At 37.2% G+C, this 26,108-nt stretch overlaps 1 protein-coding gene across 1 annotated transcript; it reads left to right on the top strand.

Annotated features, from left to right (window-relative positions):
* Window positions 1-467: 467 nt before the first annotated feature.
* ppp1r16a (protein phosphatase 1, regulatory subunit 16A) lies at window positions 468-26,108 on the top strand. Its single transcript, XM_028435032.1, has 11 exons — window positions 468-564; window positions 10,811-11,725; window positions 13,073-13,143; window positions 15,984-16,129; window positions 16,249-16,352; window positions 17,345-17,469; window positions 18,991-19,116; window positions 19,203-19,278; window positions 20,320-20,449; window positions 20,535-20,709; window positions 22,161-26,108. Exons 2-11 carry the CDS (start codon window positions 11,479-11,481, stop codon window positions 22,665-22,667), a joined length of 1,707 nt encoding a protein of 568 aa, XP_028290833.1. The 5' UTR covers window positions 468-564; window positions 10,811-11,478; the 3' UTR covers window positions 22,668-26,108.

The following is a 26,108-nucleotide window of genomic DNA, read 5'->3' as shown; positions in this document are numbered from 1 at the left end:
AGTCTTTCTCGAGGCATAACTTCATGCTGGTGCGTTGCTTTTTCCCAATTTATTCATTTAAATATATGAAAACACAATAGTTATTACTCTACACATTTCATAACAAACTTTACCTAAATGTCCCTGACGTCCCACCTTCAAACACAACCTCATTTGGCCAAAAGCCACTGAACTCCCACTTTTACACTTCCTACGGACATTGCACTAGTTTATTTAATTTATTAACACTTGTGGGGAATTAATAAGATAAGAGTAAATAAAAAAGTTTTTTCTGGGATATGTGTGGATTTGTATTTACATATATTAAATGAATTAATCAAACTCAAAATTAGTGACATTTTTGTTTGTTTGTTTGTTTGTTGTTTTCTTTTAAACAATAAAAGAAAAAGAAAGAATAAAGTGTGTCTCCAGGAGGCGGTCCTCCGTCGGTCCTCTGCCGCCCTCTAGCGTCACTCTTCCCCGGGAGGAGAGCGAGGAGAGCCGGTTGTTATGGTGAAGCTTTGCTCGGAGGGACGGACCAGAAGCAGCTGATTCAGTTACAGCCGCGGACGGAAAAACCAACAGGTAAGAGCTCTACTTTGTTGTTTCTGTCGCTTTATGACCAAACCCTGTGTTCATTTAATCAGTTAAACTAAGTACAACACTGGTTTTAAACACATTCTGCTGGTTATTGAGTCAATAAAAGCTGGAGCCTGCGGCTAAAGTTAGCGTTAGCGTCACTATCGATGGTTACTGGGCTGACATAACCACTTCTAAAGGAGTTTTACTCCATTTTAACCATTTAAACCAAATTACTTTAGGTAAACACATCGGTTATAGTCTTATTAAAGCCAGAAGTGATTAATATAGGAGCTATTTGTTTTACCTGTCGGTGTTTAAACACCTGTTGAGCCTGGATCACTGTTAGGAATCTATTAGTAACTTTGGTAACTTGTGAATATGAACATCTTCCGGTGTTTTCCCCCTCATGTATTCAACCAATTTGTGGCTTAAATGTAGATATATTTTACTTTCAGACACATTTAAAGTTACCCTATATTATCTTACACGTGTATGGGAAAGTATGTCACCAGTTATTATGGAAACCAGTGAATGCGTAACACCGGTGTGTGTGAGGACCTGATGGGTTGCTAATCCTCTATCTGAGTCTAATGTGTGACAGTAGAGCTCACACACACCTTTAAATGTTCTCATAAAGTGACACCCAGTGATATTTATTGGTACAATCAATGTTTTATTGTTGGGTCAATGTTTTAAAGCAGAGATTGGAAACTTTTATCACAGCAAGGGCCACAAAAACACAGAAAATGACAGAAAGATGCACCGAATGACTCCAAAAACACACAAAAAACAACAAAAACATTCAAAATGGGTGTAAAACATACCAAATGACAACAGTGATATATATATATATATATACACACACGCACACAAACCCCATTAAAACAAGTAAATAATGCAAAATGACATGAAAAACATACAAAATAAAAGTAAAATATGAATATATATATTTGAGAAAGTGAAAGTATAGAATACAATTCAGTTGTTTATGATTGTGTGACGTGTTTTATCAATTACTGTTACTGTTGTCATTTTTTAATAATTTACACTCATTTCAAACATTTTCGTTGTTGTTTTGTGTGTTTTTGGAATCGTTTTTGTGTAACTTCTGTTATTTTGTCTGTTTTTGAACTCAATTTGTACATTTGCTTATGGGGGCCGCACAAAATTAGGGCCTCTTCTTAGTTTAATTCAAGGGCCACAGTATCACCATTTAGAGCAATAATAACCAATCTGAGCATTAACACAGGAAAGAACAAAAGCTTATGTATGTTTTTTTATGTATATTTTTCTTTCATTATGTGTATTTTTGTTTTAATTTTGTAAATGTTTCCCTTTATGTTTTTGGTTGGGTTTCTTTTCATGTAATTTTTAACATTTTACTAATTTTCTTTGTTTTTTGTTGTTCTTGTGTGTGTTTCTGTTGTCACATTTTGTATTTCTTGTGTTGATTTAATAGTTTCTAAATTCTAATGAACAGATTGGGGGATAGGGGATGGTCAGAGTAGATAATGGATGAATAAATACAACCTCAACCATAAAGTGATTGTTAGATCAACGTCGGTAAAGGTCAAAGTACTTCCTCAACAGGGTCTTCTTGGTATGTTTGGTCAAATATTTGCAGGTTTCTCAACCTATAGTGTGAGTAAGGCACGTATGTATGTACACGCAGTGTTGTGTGTACAGTAATACTGATAAAGAGGTAATCATAAAAAAAGGTCAAATTACAACTTTTGCTTCTGCTTTAAAGCACACATGCACTGTCAGATTCTGCACTAGAATCTATCTCTACTGAAGGCATTTCTTCAGATAATTTTGGAAGGACACAGTGTAAAAGAGACTTCGTTGTTCTTTTTTTAATCTTTTTTCTCCTGTGATAAGAAAGTAAAACTGCTGAATTGGCTCTTTCTTGTGTTTTCTCTGAGCTCGCACTCCTCCATGTTTAGTTTTTATTTTACTTTGTTTCCTTCCCCATCCATAAAGTCAGCAAAATGATGGTCCATTGTTCTAAGAATCTGTGATAATAACCACATTTTTTAATTTATTTATCTGAATAATATCCACTGTTATCCAGGAAGTTTATTATTATCTGGGCCATAGTATATAGTCATCTTAAAGATGTAAATCATGGTTTTAATCAGCAATAATATGGGTTCAAAGGGACCAAAAATGGTGGAAAAGGTGGTGAGATTTTTTTTGGGAATTTAAAAACCACATAAATTGCTTAAAATTGGCAAATTAAATTGGCTATAAATGGACAGAAAAAGTAGTAAAAAGGGTTCAAAGTGTCAATGTTGGCTTAAAAGTGGCAGAATTATTTAAAAAGTAGGAACATTTGGTGTAAACTGGCAAATAATGGGCATGATGAATCCTGAATGTGGTTAAATTGTCAAAAATAAGCATGAAATATGGTGAAAAGAGGTTAAAAGTGACAATAATGGGTCAACATGTGCGACATTAGGTGGAAAAAGTGGTGAAAGAGTTTATAAGTGCAGAAAATGTCTTGAAAGTGGAAAAATGTGCAGGAAAGGCATTGCAATTTGATGTAGAAGTGGCAGAAATGGGAGTAAAGGAGCAAAAATGCATTAAAAGGAGCAAAAAATATGGCAAGAAAAAGTGATGAAAAGAGGTTAAAATATGGCAAGTTTGGTGTAGTTGCAGAAAAATGGTAAAAATAACCAAGAATTGGCTCAAATTGTGAGAAAATATTCTCAGTTTCTTGAAGGTATCTCTCAACCCCCTCCCAAATGGGGTCCTGACCCCAAGGTTGAGAACTTTTGCGTTAACTGCGTTAGTCTTTATCTCCTCCCCATCCTTCCTCCTGCTCAGATTTTCTATTTTCTCTACACTCCGTCCTCCACTTCCTTTAACGCTTCTTCCATTTCCTGTCTTTGAGTCTACCGTTAGCTTCTATTCTATCTCCATCCAACATCTACCAACCACAGCTCTGGGTTTTTCTTAAGGAGCCACACTTGGCTGTAGAATTACTGAGATTTCAGAGAGATTAGATGCAGCAAAGCTTCACATGTGACTGGATTTATTTTACATCCTCCTGCTTTTCCTCAGTACTTTTCCTTCTTTTCATCTGTAACCCTAAAGAGTTGCAATTACTTTCCTTCATCAAGTAATTAAAAAAAAATGTATTTTTGTTATACACCATGGCCAGTTCTCTTACTTGGAATTTTTCACAGCATCGTGTGGCGTGCGAGTACCACTGGCACGGACCGTTTTATAATGTATAACTTTCTGAGGGCCACATTTAGTGAAGTAAAGCTAAAGTTAGCTTTAGTTTTGTTGTTTTTATCTTTGTTCCAGTGTTACCTTAAAGCTAGAAGTAAGTGAAGGTGATGATGAATGTAGTTAGATAATTACTCATGCTTGGTGTTCATATATATATATATATATGTGTGTGTAGGGCTCAGATAAAGTATTAATTTAGCGATTATTTTTTTCAATGCTTCGATAAATCTAACGATTCATTTTTTCCAGTTCGATTTGATTCGATTATCGATCATCTCCCCATTAATTGATTAAAAATAATTTATACATGTTGGTTTACATATCTAAAGTGAAAAAGAACATGAATTCCTTAACATTGCAATATGTGTTTATTGCTCTTCAACTCAAAATTCCAAAATAAAGTACAATATAATATAATAAAAGTACAAAATAATGCATTCAGAGTCAGAGGTAGCATTCAATAATAAAAAAAAAAAAAAGCAGTGGGAGCCGGCAGCCTGTCATGGTGTAGTTCCTGAACCAACAAAATTGAAGATTTATGTTATAAACACATAGGCCTAGCTTTTAATTTTTCATTCACATGAAAATAACAACAACTTAAAGTAATACACGCTGCCACTCACATTTTTCTTAAACTCAGAATTACAAATGCTAATACAGAAAGTGCTTTTCCAACAAAAAATAAACTTTCCTTTTACCATAAGAATTCACACACACGCACGCACGCACACACACACACACTTAATCGTGCTGAAAATGAAGGCCTGGGCCAAGAGAACACGGCCCAATTTTGCACGATTTTAACATAACCCTTGGCAGCATATAAATATGAAATTAATAACCGGTTTTGACCTTATTAACCCTATTTAGCATGTTTTTTGGTACAATTTCAGAAAGTATAAGTCCTCTAAATTGGGAAAGATGATAGAATGGAAACGAAACAGAAAAGGGTAAACTGACACAGATCAGTAGAGTCACTAATAAAGGATCTGTGAGCATTCTAATGAAGCTTCCACTGTAATTAGAACATTATTTCTTACTTTATTTGACTAAGTTGAGACATTAATATGAACTATTTATCCAGACTGGTGCTTGGCTTTTGGCCTGTTTTTCATTGTCTACTTGTGATAACCTAAACAGTCTGAGCTGTTTGGCAGGCGCTAAAAGCCATTCCACTGTGTTTGGGATTGTCTACTGGGATCATTCCTGAATCACCAGCCCACATCGACTCTGCAGCAGTGTGCGTGTGTGTGTGTGTGTGTGCGTGCCTGTGTGTGTGTGTGTTACATGCTGTTGGTTGGTCGTACACCATAAATTAGCTTGTGTGGTTTCCAGATTGAAGGTAGAACAGTAAATTAGCCTGTCACGCTCTTCAAGTCCAAGGCACCACCTACTCTGAGTGTATGAGCCTCAGAATGTATGTGTGTGTGTGTGTGTGTTTTATGTGTGTGTTCATAGTACACCATTCATATCTGTGGGTGAAGGAAAGTTTCAGCTGAAGTCAGCCCTTCCTGTGAGCTCACAGAAACAGTCTGAGGACCAGAAACGTCACCTTGATCTACTTTTTCCCCTCCAAACACACACCTATTTGTGTGCACACACTACTACGTGTCACAGTTTGGACGTTAGGAGTTCTCTCTTACTTTGTGATTTTATTCTTCACTCTGTGTTTTGGATAATTCAGAGACTAGAAATGATTCGTTTTCAACAAAAACCAACAAATTCAGACCAAGCTAAGGTTTGAAATGATGTCACCACAAACTTTTAAACTTCCTGTGCAGACTGACCATCAGTCAGGTAAGATCAATAACAAGAAACATTAGTTTGTTTTATATGTTGTTCAGTAAAGTGACATTCACTGTCTATGCTGCTGTTTGCCATGTGTACACTTATTATTTTTTTTAGGGGATTTGTTTCATTTTCATTGAGCTTTGACTCTGTCAGAAATTGGTGTCTGTTTTGTCTGTGATTTTAATGCATTGTTCAGCAATGTGTACATTTATAAACAAAAAATCTCTTTAAAACTGGTGTTTATACCATTTGTATGATTTATTTTATTTATTTGTTGTAATTTTTTGCTGGGTTATATGTTTAAAGTCAATGTCATGATAGTGAGTCGTCCGCTACTTGTATGGAAATTAATGGAATTTTAGATTTACATGCATTTCGTAATGGGATAAATAAATGGTATAAATCTATATCACAGTATTTTTCAAAACTCACGGAACGTGATGGTATTTATTTTATTTTTATTTTTTTTAGGGTGGTCAGTGGGTGTTAACTACTTTTTCTAATGATTGAGTGAATAATTATTGCAGTAAATTGGCTTAGAATCACCTATTTTACTGTCATAAAGAGTAATTAATTCATATTAGTTTAAACTAATATTATTACAAGTGATGATGCTGTTTATAAAGAGGTGGCACTAGGGGTGTGCATTGCTATTAAATTGATGATACGATAGAATTCACGTGTTACAATACGATATAACCCGATACTAAACAATACAATATATATTGCGATATCAATAATTACACATTTCACCTTTACAAGGTATAAAATACAATTTATTTATTTATTTTTATACTTGCGAGAACAAGTAAATGGTAATGATACAATACATCCCAATACTAAACAATACGATATACGTTGCAATGATTACAAATTTCATCTTTACAAGTAGAAAATAATAATTTTTTTAAAAACCTGCGAATAAATGGTAACTTTAATTCATGAACAAATATCAAAAATAAGTGGAATGTTTATCAAACTGTCAAATTCCATTTTTCCAAAAAGTTTAACTTTTGCTTCTACAACAGATTCTGAAGTTCTTAAATTCTTTAAAAAAAGTAATCAGACCCACTTATCCCTGTTCAGGGTCGCGGGGGTCTGCCCGGCTCTCATTGGGCACTAGGTGGGGGTACACCCTGGACAGGGCGCCAGTCCATCGCAGGGCAACACAGACAGACACCCATTCAGTCCTATAGGCGATTTAGAGACTCCAATCAACCTTACGGTCATGTTTTTGGATTGTGGGAGGAAGCCGGAGTACCGGAGGAAACCCACGCAGCACGGGGAGAACATGCAAACTCCACACAGAAAGGACCCAGGTGTCCACCCCAGGGCTTGAACCCAGAACCTTCTTGCTGTGAGGCAGATGTGCTAACCACTAAGCCTAGGTGGCACTCATGATTCTAACTAGAGAAATTATAATAAACTGCCTGGTGCTTTTATTTTGTTAACTACAGATTAATTATAAATGCACCCAAAGCCCCCAGGTTATGAATCACTGCTTTACATCAATGTTTACGTTTTTAATGAAGTTTCTCGCTATAATTTTGCTCATCACAACATTAAAATTACAAGTCTTTTCAGTGACCACATACCTTAGATTTAAGTCTTCATTCAAGTTTATCCTGTGGTTTAAGTGTGTTTTCCTTTAATAATTTAGAGTTTTAATCAGTAATTTTTTATGAAATCAGTCGTCTAATTAGAGTTTTTAAATCTATAAGTAATTGTGAACATCTTGGAATCAATTGGAATGTGTATTAAAAACTTTGTTCAGTCAGTAATCCACACAAACCAAAAGTTCAGGGCTTTGTTCTCTTTACTCCACTGATCTTTCAGATTGTGTGTGGGATTATCTCACTGATGCTGAACTTAAGTTCCTGCTGGTATTTTCCTAGTTATTCAAATCCTATCGCCCTGAAAACCACCTTAAAATGCCAGAGCTTTCAGTGTTTCTCATTCTTCTTCACTGTGTTCCAAACCAAACCTCTTAAACACAAGCTGCACTGCTACTTGTAGAGGAAACTTTGTGAAACAATCAAGAAAAAGTTCTTTTCCCATCATCAGCTGGTAAAATTCTGAGTAAACTGCTCCATGTTTGCTGATCAACGTGGAATTTTTACTACTTCAGTCTAAGGAAATCCTCACATTGTGGTCTGTTACAAAGGGTGAGATGTGACTATTCCTAAAAATAGTTGGCATGCATAGCAAGAGAAGGAATGACAAAAACTGGTGTTTTTTTTTCCCCATGGTCAAAAGTATTGGCCAGAGTATTTAAAGGTACGGGAAGTATTTTAAATTTGCTCCCAAAGGCTTTTGGCCTTAAATATACTGTAATCCATTTCCACTATTGTATGGGACTGAGCTTTTAATAATAACTAATATTTTGAAAAAATAATTAAGAACACATAACTGGTATACATTTGCTGTTTGATATTTGTCACATCACATGGATGCAGTTGTTCCCATTTTGCTTTGAGAGGGGCGGGGCGGATGGGAGGAGCTTGCATGTGTGTGGATTAAACAACTCAAAGTTAGTATTAATAATGTGTATGCCAAGCTTTATTATTTGTAGCTGTCCGTAATGGTGGGTTTGTTTTATTAAGCGAACAAAACACGTTAAAAAAAAACATATATATTATTAATATTTTTATTATTTTTTATAATTGTTTTTCTCGATTATGTTATTTTTGTAATCGTTGGGTGTAATAATCGAAATCATTTCCGAATTTTGATTAATTGAGCAGCCCTACTATATGTGGACATTTAAGTATGCACGGTGGGCACACTAGTCATAACCGTCCCATGATGCATTGCAAGCAGAACGTAAATTTATTCTTCAAGCTAAAAATCAAACATTGTCTTTTCAAAATAAAGGCAACTCTTCTTGTCTGCCATTTGTTTTTTTTAAGGCTTTTGTAAATAGGGCTCTTGTTTTGAAGTTAACAGGAAGTTTTGTAGGTAGATCAATGGAGGGTTTCTGAAAATCTCCAAAATGTGGGAATAAAATGTGTTTACCAAAGTTTACTTAGCGTCAGTGTGATTCAGGTTTATTTAAGTTCCAAATGCATCTTGCAGAACTTGGTGGTATACTTCAGTGGGAACGCTGATCATACTAATCATACGTATAGTATATAGTAGACAGTATATACTCAGTGAAACATTTAGAACGCAGCCATAGTGTAGACCTCATAGATCAATAAATCGAAGATCATTTGCTCGGGGAAAAAAAATAAATATTAAAAAGTTGAAATCGCCACTTGAAGGTTTGTTTTCGTCGCCATCTTTAACACTCTTATTAACGATGTTGGAAAAGTTTCAAGCATTGCATTGTGGGATGTGGAGTCCCCTAAACTGATGCATAGATGGGTTTGACTTCATTTGTACTGTGATTTCTTGTATTTTTGGTATTCCCTGTCATATCATCTCAGTCTTTTTTTCCTGATTTGGATCTAAACCCGAAATAAAAATCTGCCATTGTTTTGCTGCAACTTCCAGTCTGTGAAAACACCAGAAATGTGTTGGGAAGTGACTTTTTGGGCACTACCTATGTATCCGTCTATGCAAATGTCTATGCAAGTTAAACATTTCTGACGATGTCAATAAACCAAGTGGAGATCATAACAAACTTTCTAGTGGTAATGTCGTGATTTTACTTTGTTTTTAGCAAATAATTTTTGATTTATCGATCTGAGGTCTACACTATGTCTTTATCTCTCTTATTTATGCTTAGTCACTTCTTGCCGGGGTGAAGAGTTCATCTTCTATAGAAGCTGTGGACAGTGTTTGCATTATTGCATCGTACAGACTACAGAGCAGTCAGGATGTGACTCACTGGAGTCTTTCTGTGGGTTTTTCATTTTCGTTTTTGGTACTAAACTACAACACTCAGATAAAAACTAAATCCTATCTTTGTACAAAGTCCTGTTTCTGCTGATATATGGATGGCATGCACCAGTTGTGTGTGCGATGATCCGGCTTTAACAGGCTTAGCCGCTACATAAGCACGTTTGGCCCGGGTCTGTCTTCTCATCAGTCGTTCTCTAACTTAGCGAGTGCCTCTAGTTGACCTTCTTCTCAGCGCTCACAGGCCACAGTCTAAATAATATATGAGCAGCCTGCAAATGGCTCAGTGCGCCTGAGATCCCTAACTCGCCTTGTAACCACAGGTAGTGAGAGGGATCGCCCTCCCTCACCAATGTTTACCAGAGTTAGTGTACACACTGAAACATTCTGCATACTCACTGCTTCTCCTCTCTACACTCCCTCCTATGTTCTCTCATGGCTACTTTATTCTCAGACAAGTGTTTGAGGCTGGACGGCAGCGTTTGTCAGTCATTAATGAAAAGCATCCCCGCATCTCAAGTTTCTGTCAGGAGTGGGAAAGGAGGGAGCAGGGAGAAGGAGCTCAAGGGTTAAAGGTATTAGGGTTAAAACTGAGAGCTGCACACGTACAAAATACAGTGGCTACGTTTACATGGGAGCTTTAATTCCCCTTTAATTCAGAATAAAAGTTACATTTTCTTTAAAAAGATATAAAATCACCTTGTAAACACATAATGTCATTCCGAATTAAACTTAAATCTGAAGAAAGTAGCTGGTTTAAGCCATTTTTAATTCTGAATTGAATGATTTTATTTGTTTGAAGAATTTTATTATTTTTAAGAACATTTTAGTAATATTTTGACACTGTAAACTTGTTTTATGTACTGCTGCCAGGACACACTTGTAAAAGAGATCATTCATCTCAATGTGGTTCTCCTGACGAAATAGAGACTAATGAAAATTCCTTGATCTTGTAAACGTTCATTCAACTTTAAATTAATTCCGCTCATCCTGTTGCGATGACGCGCTGGTGACAACATAATCCAAGATGGTCGCCAAAGCAAGCGTTGGACTCAAACCGAGACTATTTATTTTAGAACCTTCAAAACTACAATCAATCAATTCTATGTTGTAGCCAAAAAGAGTGTTTTTTTTCCGGTAGACTTTCCTCTGTCCAATTGGAACCCTTCCCCCTTTCTCCCAGACTTAAAAGGGAATTTAATAAAGGTGAATTAACCTGTTTCTGTGTAAACCTCAATTCAGAATTACTATTTCCATGTAAACATAGCGCACAATTCTTTTGATCGGAATGATTAATTCCGAATTAAAAAACATCATGTAACCTTGGCCAGTGTAAAAAAAACTCTAAAGTGTGTTGTTTGCTTTTTTTTCACAGATGGAGGAAGAAGTGATTGAGCTTTTCTTGCCACACTTTGTTCTTCAAAGGATCGTATGAAAAGAAACATTTCCAATGCAAAGCTTCAATATCATCAATGTTTATAATCAATGGAGAATTCAGAAGGAAGAAACCAACGGAATATTGTAATTTTTGGTACTTTCTGCATTTAACGCCGGGCAGGATTGATATATATTAACATCTGTAACACCTGGATCCAATCATGAGTAAAGGTTAGAAACTGAAATAAAGGATCTCACAGGTAGAACCAAGACCACACCATTCCTTTGGATTCCTGGCCCGTTTACGGTGTATGAAATGGATATAAAGACTGACAGCAGGTTGAAAACCTCCGCTTGGATTGTTGCATTTGAAGTTCCAGGTTTTCCATTTTCTTCATCGTGATAAAGATGTCTTGCAGTAAAGATGGGAGGGAGACGTGATTGTAATTCTATGCACTTTCCTCTTAAATCATGGAGATAAACGTCACATAATCGTACTTTTTTTTGTCAAAGTTTGGACATTTCTTTGGAGTGACATTTTTCATGTGAACTACAGGATTGTTGGTGACGGATCGGAATGTAGTCCTTTATTAAAGGCTTCAAAGGAACACTGGTTGGATTAATTGTCCACACAAAGGGAACCGTTTGTGCTTACGGCGCGGTGACATGGCCGCAGAACACAACGAACTACTGGCTGAGATGGCGACGGTTGGACGACTGAGCGCGACCGAGCGTCTGAAACACGCCCAGAAGCGTCGCGCACAGCAGCTGAAATCCTGGGCTCAGATGGAAAAGGACGTGGTGCGAGGCTCAAGGGCCAAGGCCGACAAGAAGAAGGCCCGCACCACCAAAGTGACGTTTCCCCACGCCGTCACTCTGCTCGATGCTGCAGCACGCAACGACGTAGAGGAAGGTGAGTTAGAAAAAAGAAACAAAAAGCAAACCTTCAAGACTGGATCAGAACAACCAAAGCTAAAGATTCAGAATTAATGGATTAAAGAAACAATAAAACTATGGTCAGTGGTCCAAAAAGAAGTAGATGTATCGAATTCAGTGGGAAAAATGACTAAAATCGCTAAAAATCTGGGGTTTGTACCATGTAGGATATACAAGGGATTTAAAAAATGGACAAGTTAGAGGTGAATATTTATTGAACAAGTCTTTAAGGCAGTGGTTCTCAACGTTTTCAGCCTACAACCCCCAAAATAAAGGTTCCAGAGACCGGGGACCCCCACTGTAGCTGAAGGTGGTTGAACACAGACATGAACATTGAAGAACAGAAATGTGAAGGAGAAGTGGCAGAAATGGGAGAGAAATGTAGCAAAAATGCATTAAAAGGAGTAGTTAGGTGTAGTTACAGAAAAAGGGTAAAAAACTCAGCAAAAAAATAATTATTAGTCTTTTGAAGGTCTCTGGCGACCTCCTCCCAGTGTCTCTCGACCATAAATGGAGTCCTGACCCCAAAGTTGAGAACGCCTGTTTTAAGGGACAAATTTTGAAATCATTTAAACAACCCAAACATTTGTAATTGAGACATTATCTTCAGAAACACAAGGAGTGGAAAACAAAATATGTAAAAAAAAAAAATAAGCCAAAGTAGAGGAATTATTCATGTCGTATACATGCAAAAGGCTGATTTCAAAGATTTATAAAATACTGCAAAAGGAATTAACCAGAGACAATAGTGATGTCAAAGAAAATAAATATGAAAAAAAAATAACAAAAGACAGAAACATATTCACATTGAAAACACATAGAAACAAACAGGCTCGTATCCAATAAAACCTACTGTTAAAAGTCCTGCTCCTCTGAGACTCTGGTGGCCTATTTCAGGGCTGCTTTGCATATTTTTTCCCTGAACCAACATTCCTGACTGGTGATTATGTTCCTGTAAACTGGACAATGATTCACTGGATATACTGTAAGTATGATGTAGCAGTAAAAACGAACTAGGTTTTGGTGTCCGTGTATCAGACAATTCTACTTAACATCCTGCAGGTCATGAATTATTATTCATTTCTTAGTGTTGTGTTGTAATGTGCAGGGTTTTCTTTAATCAATAAAGAAGAATTCTATGTATTTATTTATTTATAGATATATATTTATAGCATTCCTCTAACATCCATTAAGAGGTTTTTGCAGCCTGTTTTGACTTCAGAAAAGTCAAGTAGTGAGTTATTTTGACTCAGACTTTCATTATGAATATGATTATGACTGTTATAATATCATATTAATACTATGAGTTGTTGGTGTTTTCCAGTGCGACAGCTGCTAAACAGCGGTGTTAGCCCAGATCTTGTGAATGAGGACGGACTGACAGCCTTACATCAGGTAAACGTGCATGTTTTTGCTGTTGTTCAGACACAATCAATCACAAATACAAAAACATCTCAGTGCAACAATTTTTTTTGTGTTTGTGTTGTTTGTGTAATAAGCCTTTTCACACTCTGGAACTGCGCATGCGCGACCTGGGGGGGGGGGGGGGGGTCATAGTGTTTTAATAGTGTCCAGATTTTTCCGCTGATGCCGATTTCGACCGATCCGAGCACTTTTAAAAACCGAAGGAAGCATCTCAGCAGCCGTATTGAAGCAGTGCGGTCCCCTCGCTTCCACCCCTGGTGAATGAAAACACAGACTACCTGGGTCTGCAGTGGGCGGATTAGGACTCTACCCAGGAATGATGCACGTATCTGAGCACTTTTGTAAAACCGAAGTGAGAAACAGTATCAAAGCATCACAATGCTTCCACACTCCTCTCCCAAGCTTTCAACTTTTCATTGTTATGTGTTTACTTTATTGTTGTTGGTTTCTTTTTCTGACTTGTGTAGTCGTTTTAACAACTGTAAAGTGTCTTAGAGTTTTTTGAAAAGCTCTTATAAATCAAATTTATTATTATTATTGATGGGACAAGAGATATTTCCGAATGTGAAAAGGACGGCATGAGTTCTCACTTTGAAAAGGTAAATTTTACAATGTACACATTCACTAACCAGGTCAATGATTATATTTATTAGGCTATTATTTTAATTCAATTTACAAATTTGAATGAAGTGCACAAGATGGACAGGTTGATAAGTGATCTGTAGTAATGCCATCAGCTGAAACAGTTTGAAAGAAAAGTCGGGGAAAAACAGAATTTTCAGCTCGTGTGCAGCATTAGCTTTAGCAGCATTAGCTATAGCAGCTAACTCTGTCTTTCTGCCTCGGAGACCGATACCACGTTTACTAGTGATGTAATGATGCACTCAACTCCCGATACAATTCGATTCACGATACTGGGTTCATGATACGATTCTCTCGCAATTTATCACAAAATGGGACTGTACACAAATGATGACTGAAAAATATTCTTATTTTTTTGGGGAAAAAATACTGTATTATTTTCATTTTATATTTCATTGTCAAAAGAATCCCTTAATAAACTATTCAAAAACAATGCAATTTAACTAAAAATAAATCTTGAATGAAATAAATAAAGGAATAAGCCTATTAATTTAAATTCTGGTTCTATAGTAAACAATGCAAAACTACATAATAGTTCTTTTTCTTTTTAAAAGTGCAACTGAAAATGTATTTTGTCCCTTAACAATTGGACTTAAAAAAAAAAAAAAAAAACAGTCTGAACTGTATTTACGTCAGATATTTGTTTGGACCAGCAGAGGACGCTGGTAACCCAGTGGTCGGTTGGCATGCAGATATTATTGCAGTGAAGAAGAGATGCTATGCTAGCAGACAGAGCTAATAGAAAAACGTGACTTTTACAGATATTCACGTAATATTACAGATATTCTTTTGGTGCTAAAGGGGTAAGGAATAATTTATGAACATGTGTAGAAGGTGGCCAGAAAGAAAGTAGTAGCAGATTCCGCCCGTCGCCTACACTTTTGGACAAGAAGGATAAATATATAGTGCCCTCTGCTGTTTAAAGAAAGTACTGCGATTCAATTTTCAGAGCATCGATGTGAACCGCGATACCTATGAATCGATTTTTAACTGCCTTACGATTAATCGTTACATCCCTAAGGTTTACGCAAAAAATCTTTCAAGGGCTCAACGCTCAAACGGGTAAAATAATGTAAATCTCTGTCAGACTTGCTTCCAACACCGTCAGCCATGGCGAGTTTATCCCTCTTGACCTTTGACCTAATGCGGAAGAGCTGAACCAGTGCGAGAGCGTGAAAAGGCTTATTATTGTGCGTTAAAACGACAAGCAATAACCTCAGACGAGGAGTCCTCTCTCTGCGTGTAGAGAGCTAGCTAACAGAGCTAATCCAAATATATACAGTCATGGAATACAAAAGTATTGGCACCCCTGGAATTTTTCTAGAAAATACTCAATTTCACCTAGAAATAGTTGCAATTACAAATGTTTTTGGTACACATGTTTATTTTACTTTATGTACATTGGAAATAACACATTTGCTGGGAGAAATTGTGTAATTTCTAAAAAAAAAATCCAGAGGTGCCAAATTTGATCCATGACGGTATTTGTAGTTTTTTTTATTTTTTTTTTATTTGGTTGATAAACCTTTTTTTTCAACTGTTAAAGAATTATCCTAATAAAGAGCTGTGATCACAATTTAATTCTATTACTGCATAAATCTGGTACTACAGTAATTTGATAAATTCTCTAATACTGTTGTTTTCCTCATTTAAACTGTCGTACTTAAATAAAACTTCGTGAAATATGACTAAATATGAATATTTAGTTTAGTACAAACTAGAATCATAATAAAAACTTTTATCTCACCAGTGAATATTCAATATTTTCTCAGGCATTTGAGCTTTTTCTTAATATTAAAGTAGGATTTAAAGGTGTGTGTGAGGGATATTTTGTTTAGTTCAGTTCTTTAGAGAGCCTACACATATTCTCTTTACCTTTCTAGAGATTTTTTACAACTCTTGGCTTTATTTTAAGTTGATTTCTTGCTCACACGTATTCATGCCTGACCTTAATGATGTGAGAAGTATTGGTTAAAACAGAGAGCTCTTTATAGAAGCTTTCAGCGCTGCCGACTCAGTGAAAAAACTCTGATGTTTGTTCAGCAGAATGGAAGCTAAGCTCTTCATGCAAATTCATTTCTCCAAACAGTCCCTGAAAGACACGCTCTGTGTGTATATGTCTGATTAGTGTTCTTTATTATTTATTTACATCTGCATACTGTTTGCAGTGCTGCATTGATGACTTTGTGGAGATAGTTCAGTGTCTGCTGGATGCAGGCGCCTGTGTGAACGCCTGTGACAGTGAGCTGTGGACCCCTCTGCACGCTGCTGCCACCTGTGGACACACTGCGCTGGTGCAGCTGCTCATGCAAGCGTGAGTAGAGTGGACCGCTCTGTTCACCAGGGTGTGTCGTCCTCCCTCTTTGTTAAAGGCTTGTTGAATAAAGGCTTGACCTAAAGTGTGTGTGTGTGTGTGTGTGTGTGTGTTCTCAGCGGGGCTGATTTACTGGCAGTCAACGCCGATGGCAACATGCCCTACGACCTCTGTGAGGACGAGGCTACCCTGGAGCTGCTGGAGATGGTCATGGCTGAGCACGGTCTGTAGCCTGGATCACATCCTCCCCTACTACTAGCCCTGGGTTTTACATTTGAACTGAAATTCCATTATTTATTTAACATGCACACAGGAACGTTGACGTTCTCATATTTTATCATGCACTGGTCCCACATGCACTGCAATAAATGATTATAGTAAAATGCTAATTTACTGTCGACACCTGTCCACAGGACGCTTTTAAAAGTTCAAGATTTTGGAAAAAGCAAAGACAACTTGCTAAAGCCTGATATGCAACAATGATCCGAAATGTAATTTTAAAAAAAAATGTAATAAAACCCAAAATGTTACAACTGGTACCAAACATGCTGAGCCCAAACTGTAATAAAAACCCCAAAAGTAACAAATAAATGTAATAAAAACCCAAAATGTAATAACTGGTCAATAATGTAACTAAAGTGCTGAGGCTGAAATGTAATTAAAAAAATAAATAAAAACCAAAATATTGCTACTGGTCAATAATGCTGAGATGAAAACATAAATACTTATTTTTGTTATTACATTATGGGGCACGCAAAATAGTTTTTTTTTTCCTTAATAGTTTTATAATTTTATTACATCATTGAGTGAGTCAAGGATTTATGGATTAAAAGGTTTAATGCTTCAATGTAGAGAGTAGTATCATACATAATATATATATGTATGTGTGTATATAATTAAAAGCTTTTAGAGAACACTGACATTTTTGGTAACTTTTTTTCTTGCCTTCATATAATATATACATATATATATATGTCAAACTTTGACTAAGTTATATTCAAATCAGTCTTCAACCACATTAACAGTGGTTCAACTGTATTACCAAGATTTTGTATTATTTCTTTCCTTTATTATTATTGTGTAACAAACTAAACTAAAATGTTATTCTATTTCTGAACTTGTGTATTGTACACCCACTCTCTACTAATTTTATTTCTTTGTTTTTGCCCGTGCGTGTGTGCGTGTGTGCGTGTGTGTGTGTGTTTGCTGGTGAAGGCATCACTCAGGATCGCATCGATGAATGCAGAGCAGCTAAAGAGATCGCGATGCTGGCCGATGTCCGGGCTCTGATTGAGAGCGACGCCGATTTAAATGCACAAGACAACAATGGAGCGTCACTGGTAAGAAAGAGGGACTGGAACTGAATGGCATCACTGGCCACGGTTACATGACGTTTTTTAATTTCGAATTAGTTATTCCGAATTAAATCATTCGGAATTAAAGTGTTCTGCTTCGTGTTTACATGGAAATGGTAATTCCCGAATGAGGTTTACATGGAAAACAGGTTTATTCGGCTTTAGTTAATTCCGCTTTAGGTCTGGGGTTGGGAAGGCTCTGATTGGACAAAGGGAGAACATGACGTATCACGTCTATCAGGAAAAACACACAACAAACCTTTTATTGTCGGCTATAACACATGACCAGACATGAGAACTGTTTTCACCTTTATTTTGATTGTAGTTTTGAAGCAGCAGCTCGACAATAACACACGGTTTCAGTTTGGACTGCGGAGCGTAAGAGAGATAGTAACTAATTACTGGTAAAAATCCCAGTAAAAGTCTGGAAAACAATCACCAGGAATAAATATTTGCTCCCTAATAACGATAGTAGCTCTAACAACAGGTAAAATGATAAACTGGTGATATTACAGCCTGTGCATACAGTACGGAGACGCATTTACTTTGCCTCTGGTTCCGAGTTAGCCAGCAAACCGGTACCGTTTACCGAGGTCTGTGTGTGTTTAATAATTTTGTGTGTGTCCGTGTGAAAGTCTGCATGTTTATGCCTCCGTCCATCCACTCTTTTCATTATATCCATGTCTTTTAAGGCTCCTATTAAATAGTCTAGGCTGGAGTCCGGGCCACCGCCATCTTGGATTATGTCTTCACCAGCGCGTCATCTTCGCAAGTCGCAATCCGAATTAACTTAAACCAAGTGAAGTGTTTACAAGAAAGAGGAATTATCATTAGGAAGTATGTGTTTACAAGGTCAGGTTAAAGAGGAATTAACTTTTATTCCACTTTAAAGAGGAATTAAAGCTCCCATGTAAACGTGGCCACTGATGTCTGAAGGTCCAACCTTCCTCTGAGGTTTTATTCCCGCTCACTAAGAACATAGGGTGACCATACGTCCACTTTTACCTGGACATGTCCTTTTTTCATGTGGAGAAAGTTATCCCATGGGAAGTTATGGTCACAGTTACTTATTGAAGTGTATGTTTAATAATTATTTAATGTTCTATAAGCCATGAGGGTTTTTTAGTTTTAGTTTTAGTTTCTTTATTTCTAGGAGGAGATGTTTCTAATCTTCATTCAATGATTGAGATATTTTAAGAAGGTTTATATGAGAGGACAGATTGTTATAATGCATAATTAAGGTGATTGACTTCAGTCGCCAAGGATTTCAGATGTTTTTTAAGTTTTTGTTATTAATAGAGAAATTAATTTTTAAACAATAACAAATTATCTACTATATTGTATATTGTCGTTAGTTTGGCCCGTGTCCTCTTGTTTTGGAAATCAAAATACGGTCACCATAAAGAAAACCAAATCCATTTTTAATGTGTTAAAAAAATAAGGTTTTGTTGTAAAATGTTGTCCAAACCTTTTGCTGACGTGACTTGTTGTTGTTTCTTCCTCCAGCTTCATATCGCCTCAGCCAACGGCTACATGTCTGTGGCGGAGCTGCTGCTAGAGAACAGAGCTCAGGTTGAAGTGAAGGACTGTGATGGATGGACGCCGTTACATGCTGCCTCCTGCTGGGGACAGGTCAGCACTGCAGCCTGGATCACACGTTTAAAAGTGTTAAAGGATTTTAAAAACTAAAATCGTATATTTTTGCATTTCATATGCAGATACAGATGGTGGAGCTACTGGTGGCTCATGGAGCTGATCTGAACTCTAAGTCACTTCTGGATGAGACGCCGTTGGGTGAGTTTAGAGAAGCTGACCTGAATATTTAATGTGTATTGGGTCAATGTCATTTCAATAAAATTCTAATTTTTACCAATTGTTCAGTGAATATTTAATAGGCACACTGTAAATGTTTTGATTTTGATCAGATTAATACTTTTTGAGATATGTCCAATTTAGTGAGGGGTGTGTGTGTGTGTGTCGATTTTTGTGCGTTTTTATTTGTCTTCCATTTTCAGCTTCTAATATCTCAGGAACTACATCACATAGGAAACTGATATTTGCTATAGTAATACAGCTCCACCTACTCTCTCAGAATATTAATAAATAAAATAAAAACCATTGCTTTAGGAAAACATTTATTTTGGAAAACATATTAATTATGAACAAATGTCCCAAGTTCCACATTTTTATGTTACTAGTGGAAAACTAATAAACAATATAACATAACAAATGTAAAAACCATTGCATCAGAAAAACATTTATTTTTGAAAACATAATAGATAGATATAACAATAGATAGATACCTTCATTTCAGTCCATAAAAACCATACAAACAAACACGAAAACACATGTGAAAAGATCTAACCGTAATAATAATAATGTTAATTATGAATTTCTCATGCTCTACATTTGCTACAATTTATATTTTCATTCATTTTATAATTTATTTAAATTTATATTTAATGAAAGAATAATAAAGAACAAATGATAATAAGACATAGAGACAATCTACATTAACTTCATGTAAAGGATTTTCAATATTCACGAGTGGAGAAATAAAAAATAGGCCAATGAAAATAGTAAAATAAGAGACTGTCACCCATGAACCAATGCATATATGTGACTAATCATTAGTGATGTGAACAGTCTATGTTCATAGCTCTAAGATGATCTAATTACAGGGAGCTGAGACATATGCTAAGTTATTTACTGAAGGACCAAACATGTTCCAGACCCAAACACACGCTCACTTTTGTTGAAATGACCCATATTTATTTAGTTCCTGACATGTTGGTAAGTCTGTGTGTTTGTTTCCTGCCCTTTGTTTGTCCTCAGACATGTGTATAGATGAGGAGGTTCGAGCCAAACTGATGGACTTGAAGAACAAACACGACGCCATCATGAAGAGCCAGGACAGGCAGAAGGGCACGCTGCAGAGACGAGCGTCCAGCACTGGAAGCAGAGGGTCAGATGACAGCTTTCAGAGATACACGTGCATGGATGTTCAACCACTCCATGGTTTTACTCTTTACCTGTGTGTGTGTGTGCAGTAAGGTGGTGCGACGTGTCAGCGTGAACGAGCGATCCAGTCTGTATCGGAGGGAACACCACAAAGAGGCCATGGTGTGGCAGGAGAGAGGACGACAGGCTGAGGTTCAGGACGACGATGAGGACAGACAGACTGATGATGAACTTCATCATCATCATCATCATCACACTGCCACGGTGAGCAGGTTTAGAAGTGTCTCTCGTAGGGTTGTAGGGATCTGTTCTAGTGGATACAGCACAGCATGTGCTTCAATACTCTGCTTAAACATAATAATTATCATAATAGTAATAACTGCTTTCCAAAGGCATGTATACATTAGAAAATAAAAGATAGAGATTCTTGGTCAGAGATTCAAACAGTTTAAGAAACATAAAAACAAGTTAGAAGTTACTTAAAGGTACAGAGAAGGATTTTCCTGAAGTTTCCCTTTCCTATGCACAACATTCTACCTGCTCCCAAGAGGGAACACCTATTAAACGTGTGCTAGAGAGCGTGCACGAGCCCAGTTTTCCTCGTGCACAGCTCTGTTTACAAGTTGGTGTCGGCATCGCCCATACAAGGTTACTTTCCAAAAGAAGATTTGCACTTTTCTCAATCTGTCAGACTCTCTACCGGCAAGTGAAATGTGTGCATGCACAGCAAGCAAAAACCAGCTAGGGACGAGCACGCACGACGGACTTACGTAAACATATCACCAGAATGATTGACAATTAGGAGGAGCAATAGTCTTGATGATCCACCTGGAATTTGAAGCCAAAATAACATCCTCCACAATACCTTTACAATCATGGAAGGCTCCCTGATAAGTGTGTTTTAAGAAGTGATTTCAATATCGTCACAAGAGTCGTCACCTGATTTACAGCACAACGTCCGAACGCAGCCCTAGTCCGTGGCATAACAATCAAAATTAAAGCCCAAACCGTTGGTACAGAGCGACACACACACACACACACATAGTTTAAGAAAAATATGCAAATTCCAAGCCAGGCATGTAATTACTGTACCAAATGTGGACATTTTTGTTAGAGTGCCAAAAATGTGTAATAAAGAGTTTCTAAATAAAAAATGTTAAAAATCCAAGCCAAGAACATAAAAAACTTTTTTTTATTTTTTATTTTATGTTTTGTTTATATATATATGTTTGTTCAACTTTGCATGGTGATAAAATTACGAAATGTGCAGTTTATTGTAGTTTATGAATTCAAATAATTCAAATGGTATGTAAGAAAAAAATATTTTTTTAAAGTATTGGCAATTTAAATAAAATGAATGAGAGTCTGTATTTTGACTATTCGTTTTTTATTTATTTATTTATTTTTCTTCAAAATATGATCTCTATGTATTCAAATTGAAAGGAGTTAAAGTGCATCCTTACATCCCAATCTTTATGTTTTTTTCACCTTTTCTGCACATGCTTTCGAACACTACATGTAGTGCAATGTTTTTGTGACAGCTGTGCAATTATTTGAATTACAATTAAATAAATGCATTTATTTTATTGCATAATTCTCATCACCATCACCATCCCTCTCCAAGTTATTAAAGGGATTAGAATGGAATTGTTGGTAGCCAATAAATAGTCTCTGTGATTATTGATGTTTTATTTAACGCTCTCCGTATGTCTCAGGTTTCTGGAGGCGGAGCAACATCACGTCTTGAAGAACTTGAGGCTGCGGATAGAACAATCATGCCCGCTGTTGGTAACGGCGACACCTCCGTTTCCCTGGCGTCCTCCGTGCCCGGCGAGCTGTGGAGCGGCGGCGGCCGCATGGATCGCAGCGCCTCCTACCAGCTTGGCTCCGCCTCTGAGGAGCGCGAGGGCGGGGACGACATGACCCGGGAGAAGTCTCACCACACTTTGGCCGACCTGAAGCGCCAGCGAGCCGCCGCCAAGCTCAACAAATACCCTGCTCCTCCCCCGCCGCTGTCCCCTCCTCTAGAGGAGGAGCCTGCTGCTGTCAGAGCTGTTGAGGTATCTTCTGCTGCTCAGGCGGAGCATGGCGACCAAACGGAGCAGCCGCTTCCCTCCACACAGGTGTACTTCACTCCAGGCAGTGGAGATCCTCCGCTGTTAAAGCTGCGAGCTCCTGAAGAGGAACAGACCAAGAAGGAGCCGTGCTGTGGACTCATGTAGACTGAGGGAGAGGTGTGTATGCTAAAAAAAATCAATCATGACAAGTCTTAAGGCCACATGCCAATAACGGTGAGCTAAAGTAAGCTAAAGTGCTTTATTTTTCCCTTTAATCAACACTCTAATCATTTTTTTTTTCCTTTACTCTTAGAAAAACAACAAAATCCATTGTTTCAGCCGCAAAAAGTCACTCCGTTAATTCAGTTTCTTGTATCTTTATTATGATTGAGACCCAAGATTTCAAAATAAACTGCTCGGCCACAATATAAAACCTTAATATCGTGTCAAACTCACTATTTTGACACTTGACAGCAGCGATTCATCCTGTAATTTGGTGCAGTCGTCATCCATTAATCCACCAAATGAGCCCCAGCCTTCTTTCCTGTAACTCAATCATGTCAGAATGTGTGTGTCTGTTTACTCTCCTCCAACACGTGTGCGTGTGTTTTCTTCCTTTCTCAAGCCGATCACATCTTGGTTGTTTTATGTTGTGGCTGATCATAGCTTTATTTACACGATTATACTTTTCTTTTTCTTTAATAAACTGAGTAATATAATGAAGATTTGTTACATTTGCCGACAATTCATGAAATTGTAATTGCGCGTGATTTGTAAATGATTGATTGTTTCCAACCTGGAAAACTGACTGACGCTGCACATCAATAAGATTTTTTTTGTTTCTTTGTTTTCAGTCAGTATTTTTTTTTATTTTTCTACCTTTAGAATAATATGATTATTTATTCTATCTGATGTTGACAGTAAATTATCTTATTTAAAAAGATGTATGACTATATGAAGGAGAAAGAAAGTTTGGCTTGATTCTAATTTTTCGATGTTGCACCAGAGAAAAAAGCTCTTCTTAACGATTGTGTACAGAGCGGAATACGAGTGCCTTCATCTGGAACCTTATTTATTATCGGTTTGCAGCACTTGCACAAAGTCCTGCTGGAGCAGTGGGATGGATCCGTGTCGTGGACATGTTTATTGCTGTCGTTGCACTTCCATTTATTTTCTGCATCATTTCAGTTTTGGTGGTGATTTTTACTGATTCCTGTTTCAGAAACACTGAAGATATAAAAAAAAACACATTTTCACTGAAAATGGTCGTGTTTTTAATGCGTCTATATTTTCTTAAACCTTTTGTAGGTAGTGTCCCCTTCAAAATAAAAGCGCAAGGAATTTTCCCCTTTCTATTTTTGTTTTTGCTCAGGTAACCTGTTTTTTTGAGATGCTCATCAAAGGTGGTCAACTACAGGGTGATCAAGCCTGAGCTCAATCTATATTGAGATTCCTATCTTGGCGATATAGGAAATTACGATATCGCCTGTAACGATATATTTTTATTTTCTAGCTTATTTTGTATCAAAATACTTGTTTTAGGAGTCGCTGCTCTCACCACTTCTTAGAACAAAATGAAAAGCACCCATTTTTTTTGCCAGACATCCTCTGACAAACAGCGGAAATATAAACCACCAGTGAAAAAAGCCAGTGTGATGACATAGCGGCTAATGCTATCATTAACTAATGCAAATCCTTGCTCATTGCCGACTTTCCAAGATGAAAACTACAGAGAGAACATTTACCTGCTATTCCCACCTCCTTGCCTATTCTCCTCCATGCCAAAACCTTCCTGGTCTGGTCCTGGTAAAAATGTCACGCTGTGTCGTAGAGCTCCGGGTGGTCACACGCTGCTACAATCAGCTTGTCCTCCATGGTTGAATGGGTGAAAAAAGAGCGATTTCCGCGCTCATGGCCTGATGGCCTCATGGTCATTGTCAACAAGAACTCTGATTGGCTTTCGCGCCTGCACCTCATGCAAAACATTTGCTGGAGTTCAATATTTTCAACTCAAGCGAAAGACTGTCAAGGAAAAAGTTTCCATTTTGAGATATGAGTTTTGATCCATATTACCCAGCCCTAATATTAGGGTTAGGGTTAGGGTTACCAAAATAATGGGCAATTAATAGCATGATTTACAATGGGTGTGTCCGAATAGTCCCTCCTATCTCCTTTTCCTATCCACTTTTCCTTAACGCCCTTTGGTGTTTAAGTGTCAGCCATGATAAGGAGCTTTCCAATTCTCTAAAAGCTAAGGAAAGGAGGTTTGATGCTTCCTTTATAACCTCCTTTAGCTTGGAAACACTGATGTATCCTTTACCAAAGGAGACCACATAATGATGACCCACAATTCCTTGCTGCGACAACATTTAAAGAGAACCGCTCATCAGAGTGTTCACGGAAACTCATGAAATCCTGAGTTTTGCAATGCAATAATATGCCTTGAACAACCTTAAATAATCTAAAACCCATATATTATGTTATCTAAGCCATATTATCAGGTTATAACTCACATAAAACAGACAATTTGTCATTCATTTTAGGACATTTTTCGTTTCTTTTCACCACAGCAAACGTCACTAACATTATTATTATTACATCACCTAGTGGAAGCGCATCTGATTGTCAAAACAACGTGATGGCCTTTCCCTCACTCCTTTAGGAAGTCTCTTAACGCCTTTCCTTAACCCTGTGACATCATCCACAGGGTTAAGGAAAAGTGGATAGGAAAGGAGATAGGAGGGAATATTTGGACGCAGTAAATGTTTCACTATGTTGAGTTAACGCCACAAAAAAAAATGGAAACCATCAGTGACTTTTTGATCTGATTTGAGAAAAAGAAGTTGAAAACGTCTCCATCTTTGAGTGTTTCTAGCACCCAGTTTAGAAATGCCAAAAAATATTTAAACACCTTTGGCCTTTCCCCTCCCTCTTACATCACACTCTCAGATGTCACAGTCTGTTCCTTCAGTGCCAAAGCAGCAGCTGACACACATTGTCAACATCTCATTACACCTTCAGGTCAAGGTTTTAAGAAAGCCACACATTGCTGGTTTGTTTAAAAAAAAAAAAAAAAAAAAAACATAGTTAAACAGGTTTTTCTTCTAATTTTACTTCTGTGTGTGGCCTTGGAAGCAGTTGTGCCCATCGTGTGTTAAAAATACTTCCTGCTGCTTATGTTTATGGCTTGACTGTGAGCCATGGGCTGAGCTTGTGAGCGTCTCCTGCTCTTAAATAAACGTAGACCATGATCGGATGTGGAGGAGTGGGACCTGCTGTTTAAAAAGGAACGCCGTGTCTTAGGAAAGTTCACTGCGTGACGCTCCAGAGCCACCGCGGCATCACATGCTTCTATGAAAGCAGTTTTAGTTTGGGATCAAATGTCTTTCCCCGAGCTCCTTCCAAGACATCTGGGCTGTTTGTCTGTTCCCCGTTCAGCTTTTCTACTTTTACACACGCTGGAATTATTGCACGGAAGTTAAGATAACATCAAAGCAATCAGCAGACACCTCTGAAGAAGACTGGCAGTTGACAGTCGAAACATCTACATTTCCTGATAAAAAGTTGTCTAAATAAATGAAACAATAACATATTATTCAAAAAGAA

Source organism: Gouania willdenowi, chromosome 20 (assembly GCF_900634775.1).
Source record: "Gouania willdenowi chromosome 20, fGouWil2.1, whole genome shotgun sequence".
Lineage (NCBI taxonomy): Eukaryota > Metazoa > Chordata > Actinopteri > Blenniiformes > Gobiesocidae > Gouania > Gouania willdenowi.
The sequence above is the reverse complement of the archived record's forward strand: the minus strand, read 5'-3'. Positions and strand labels throughout refer to the sequence as shown.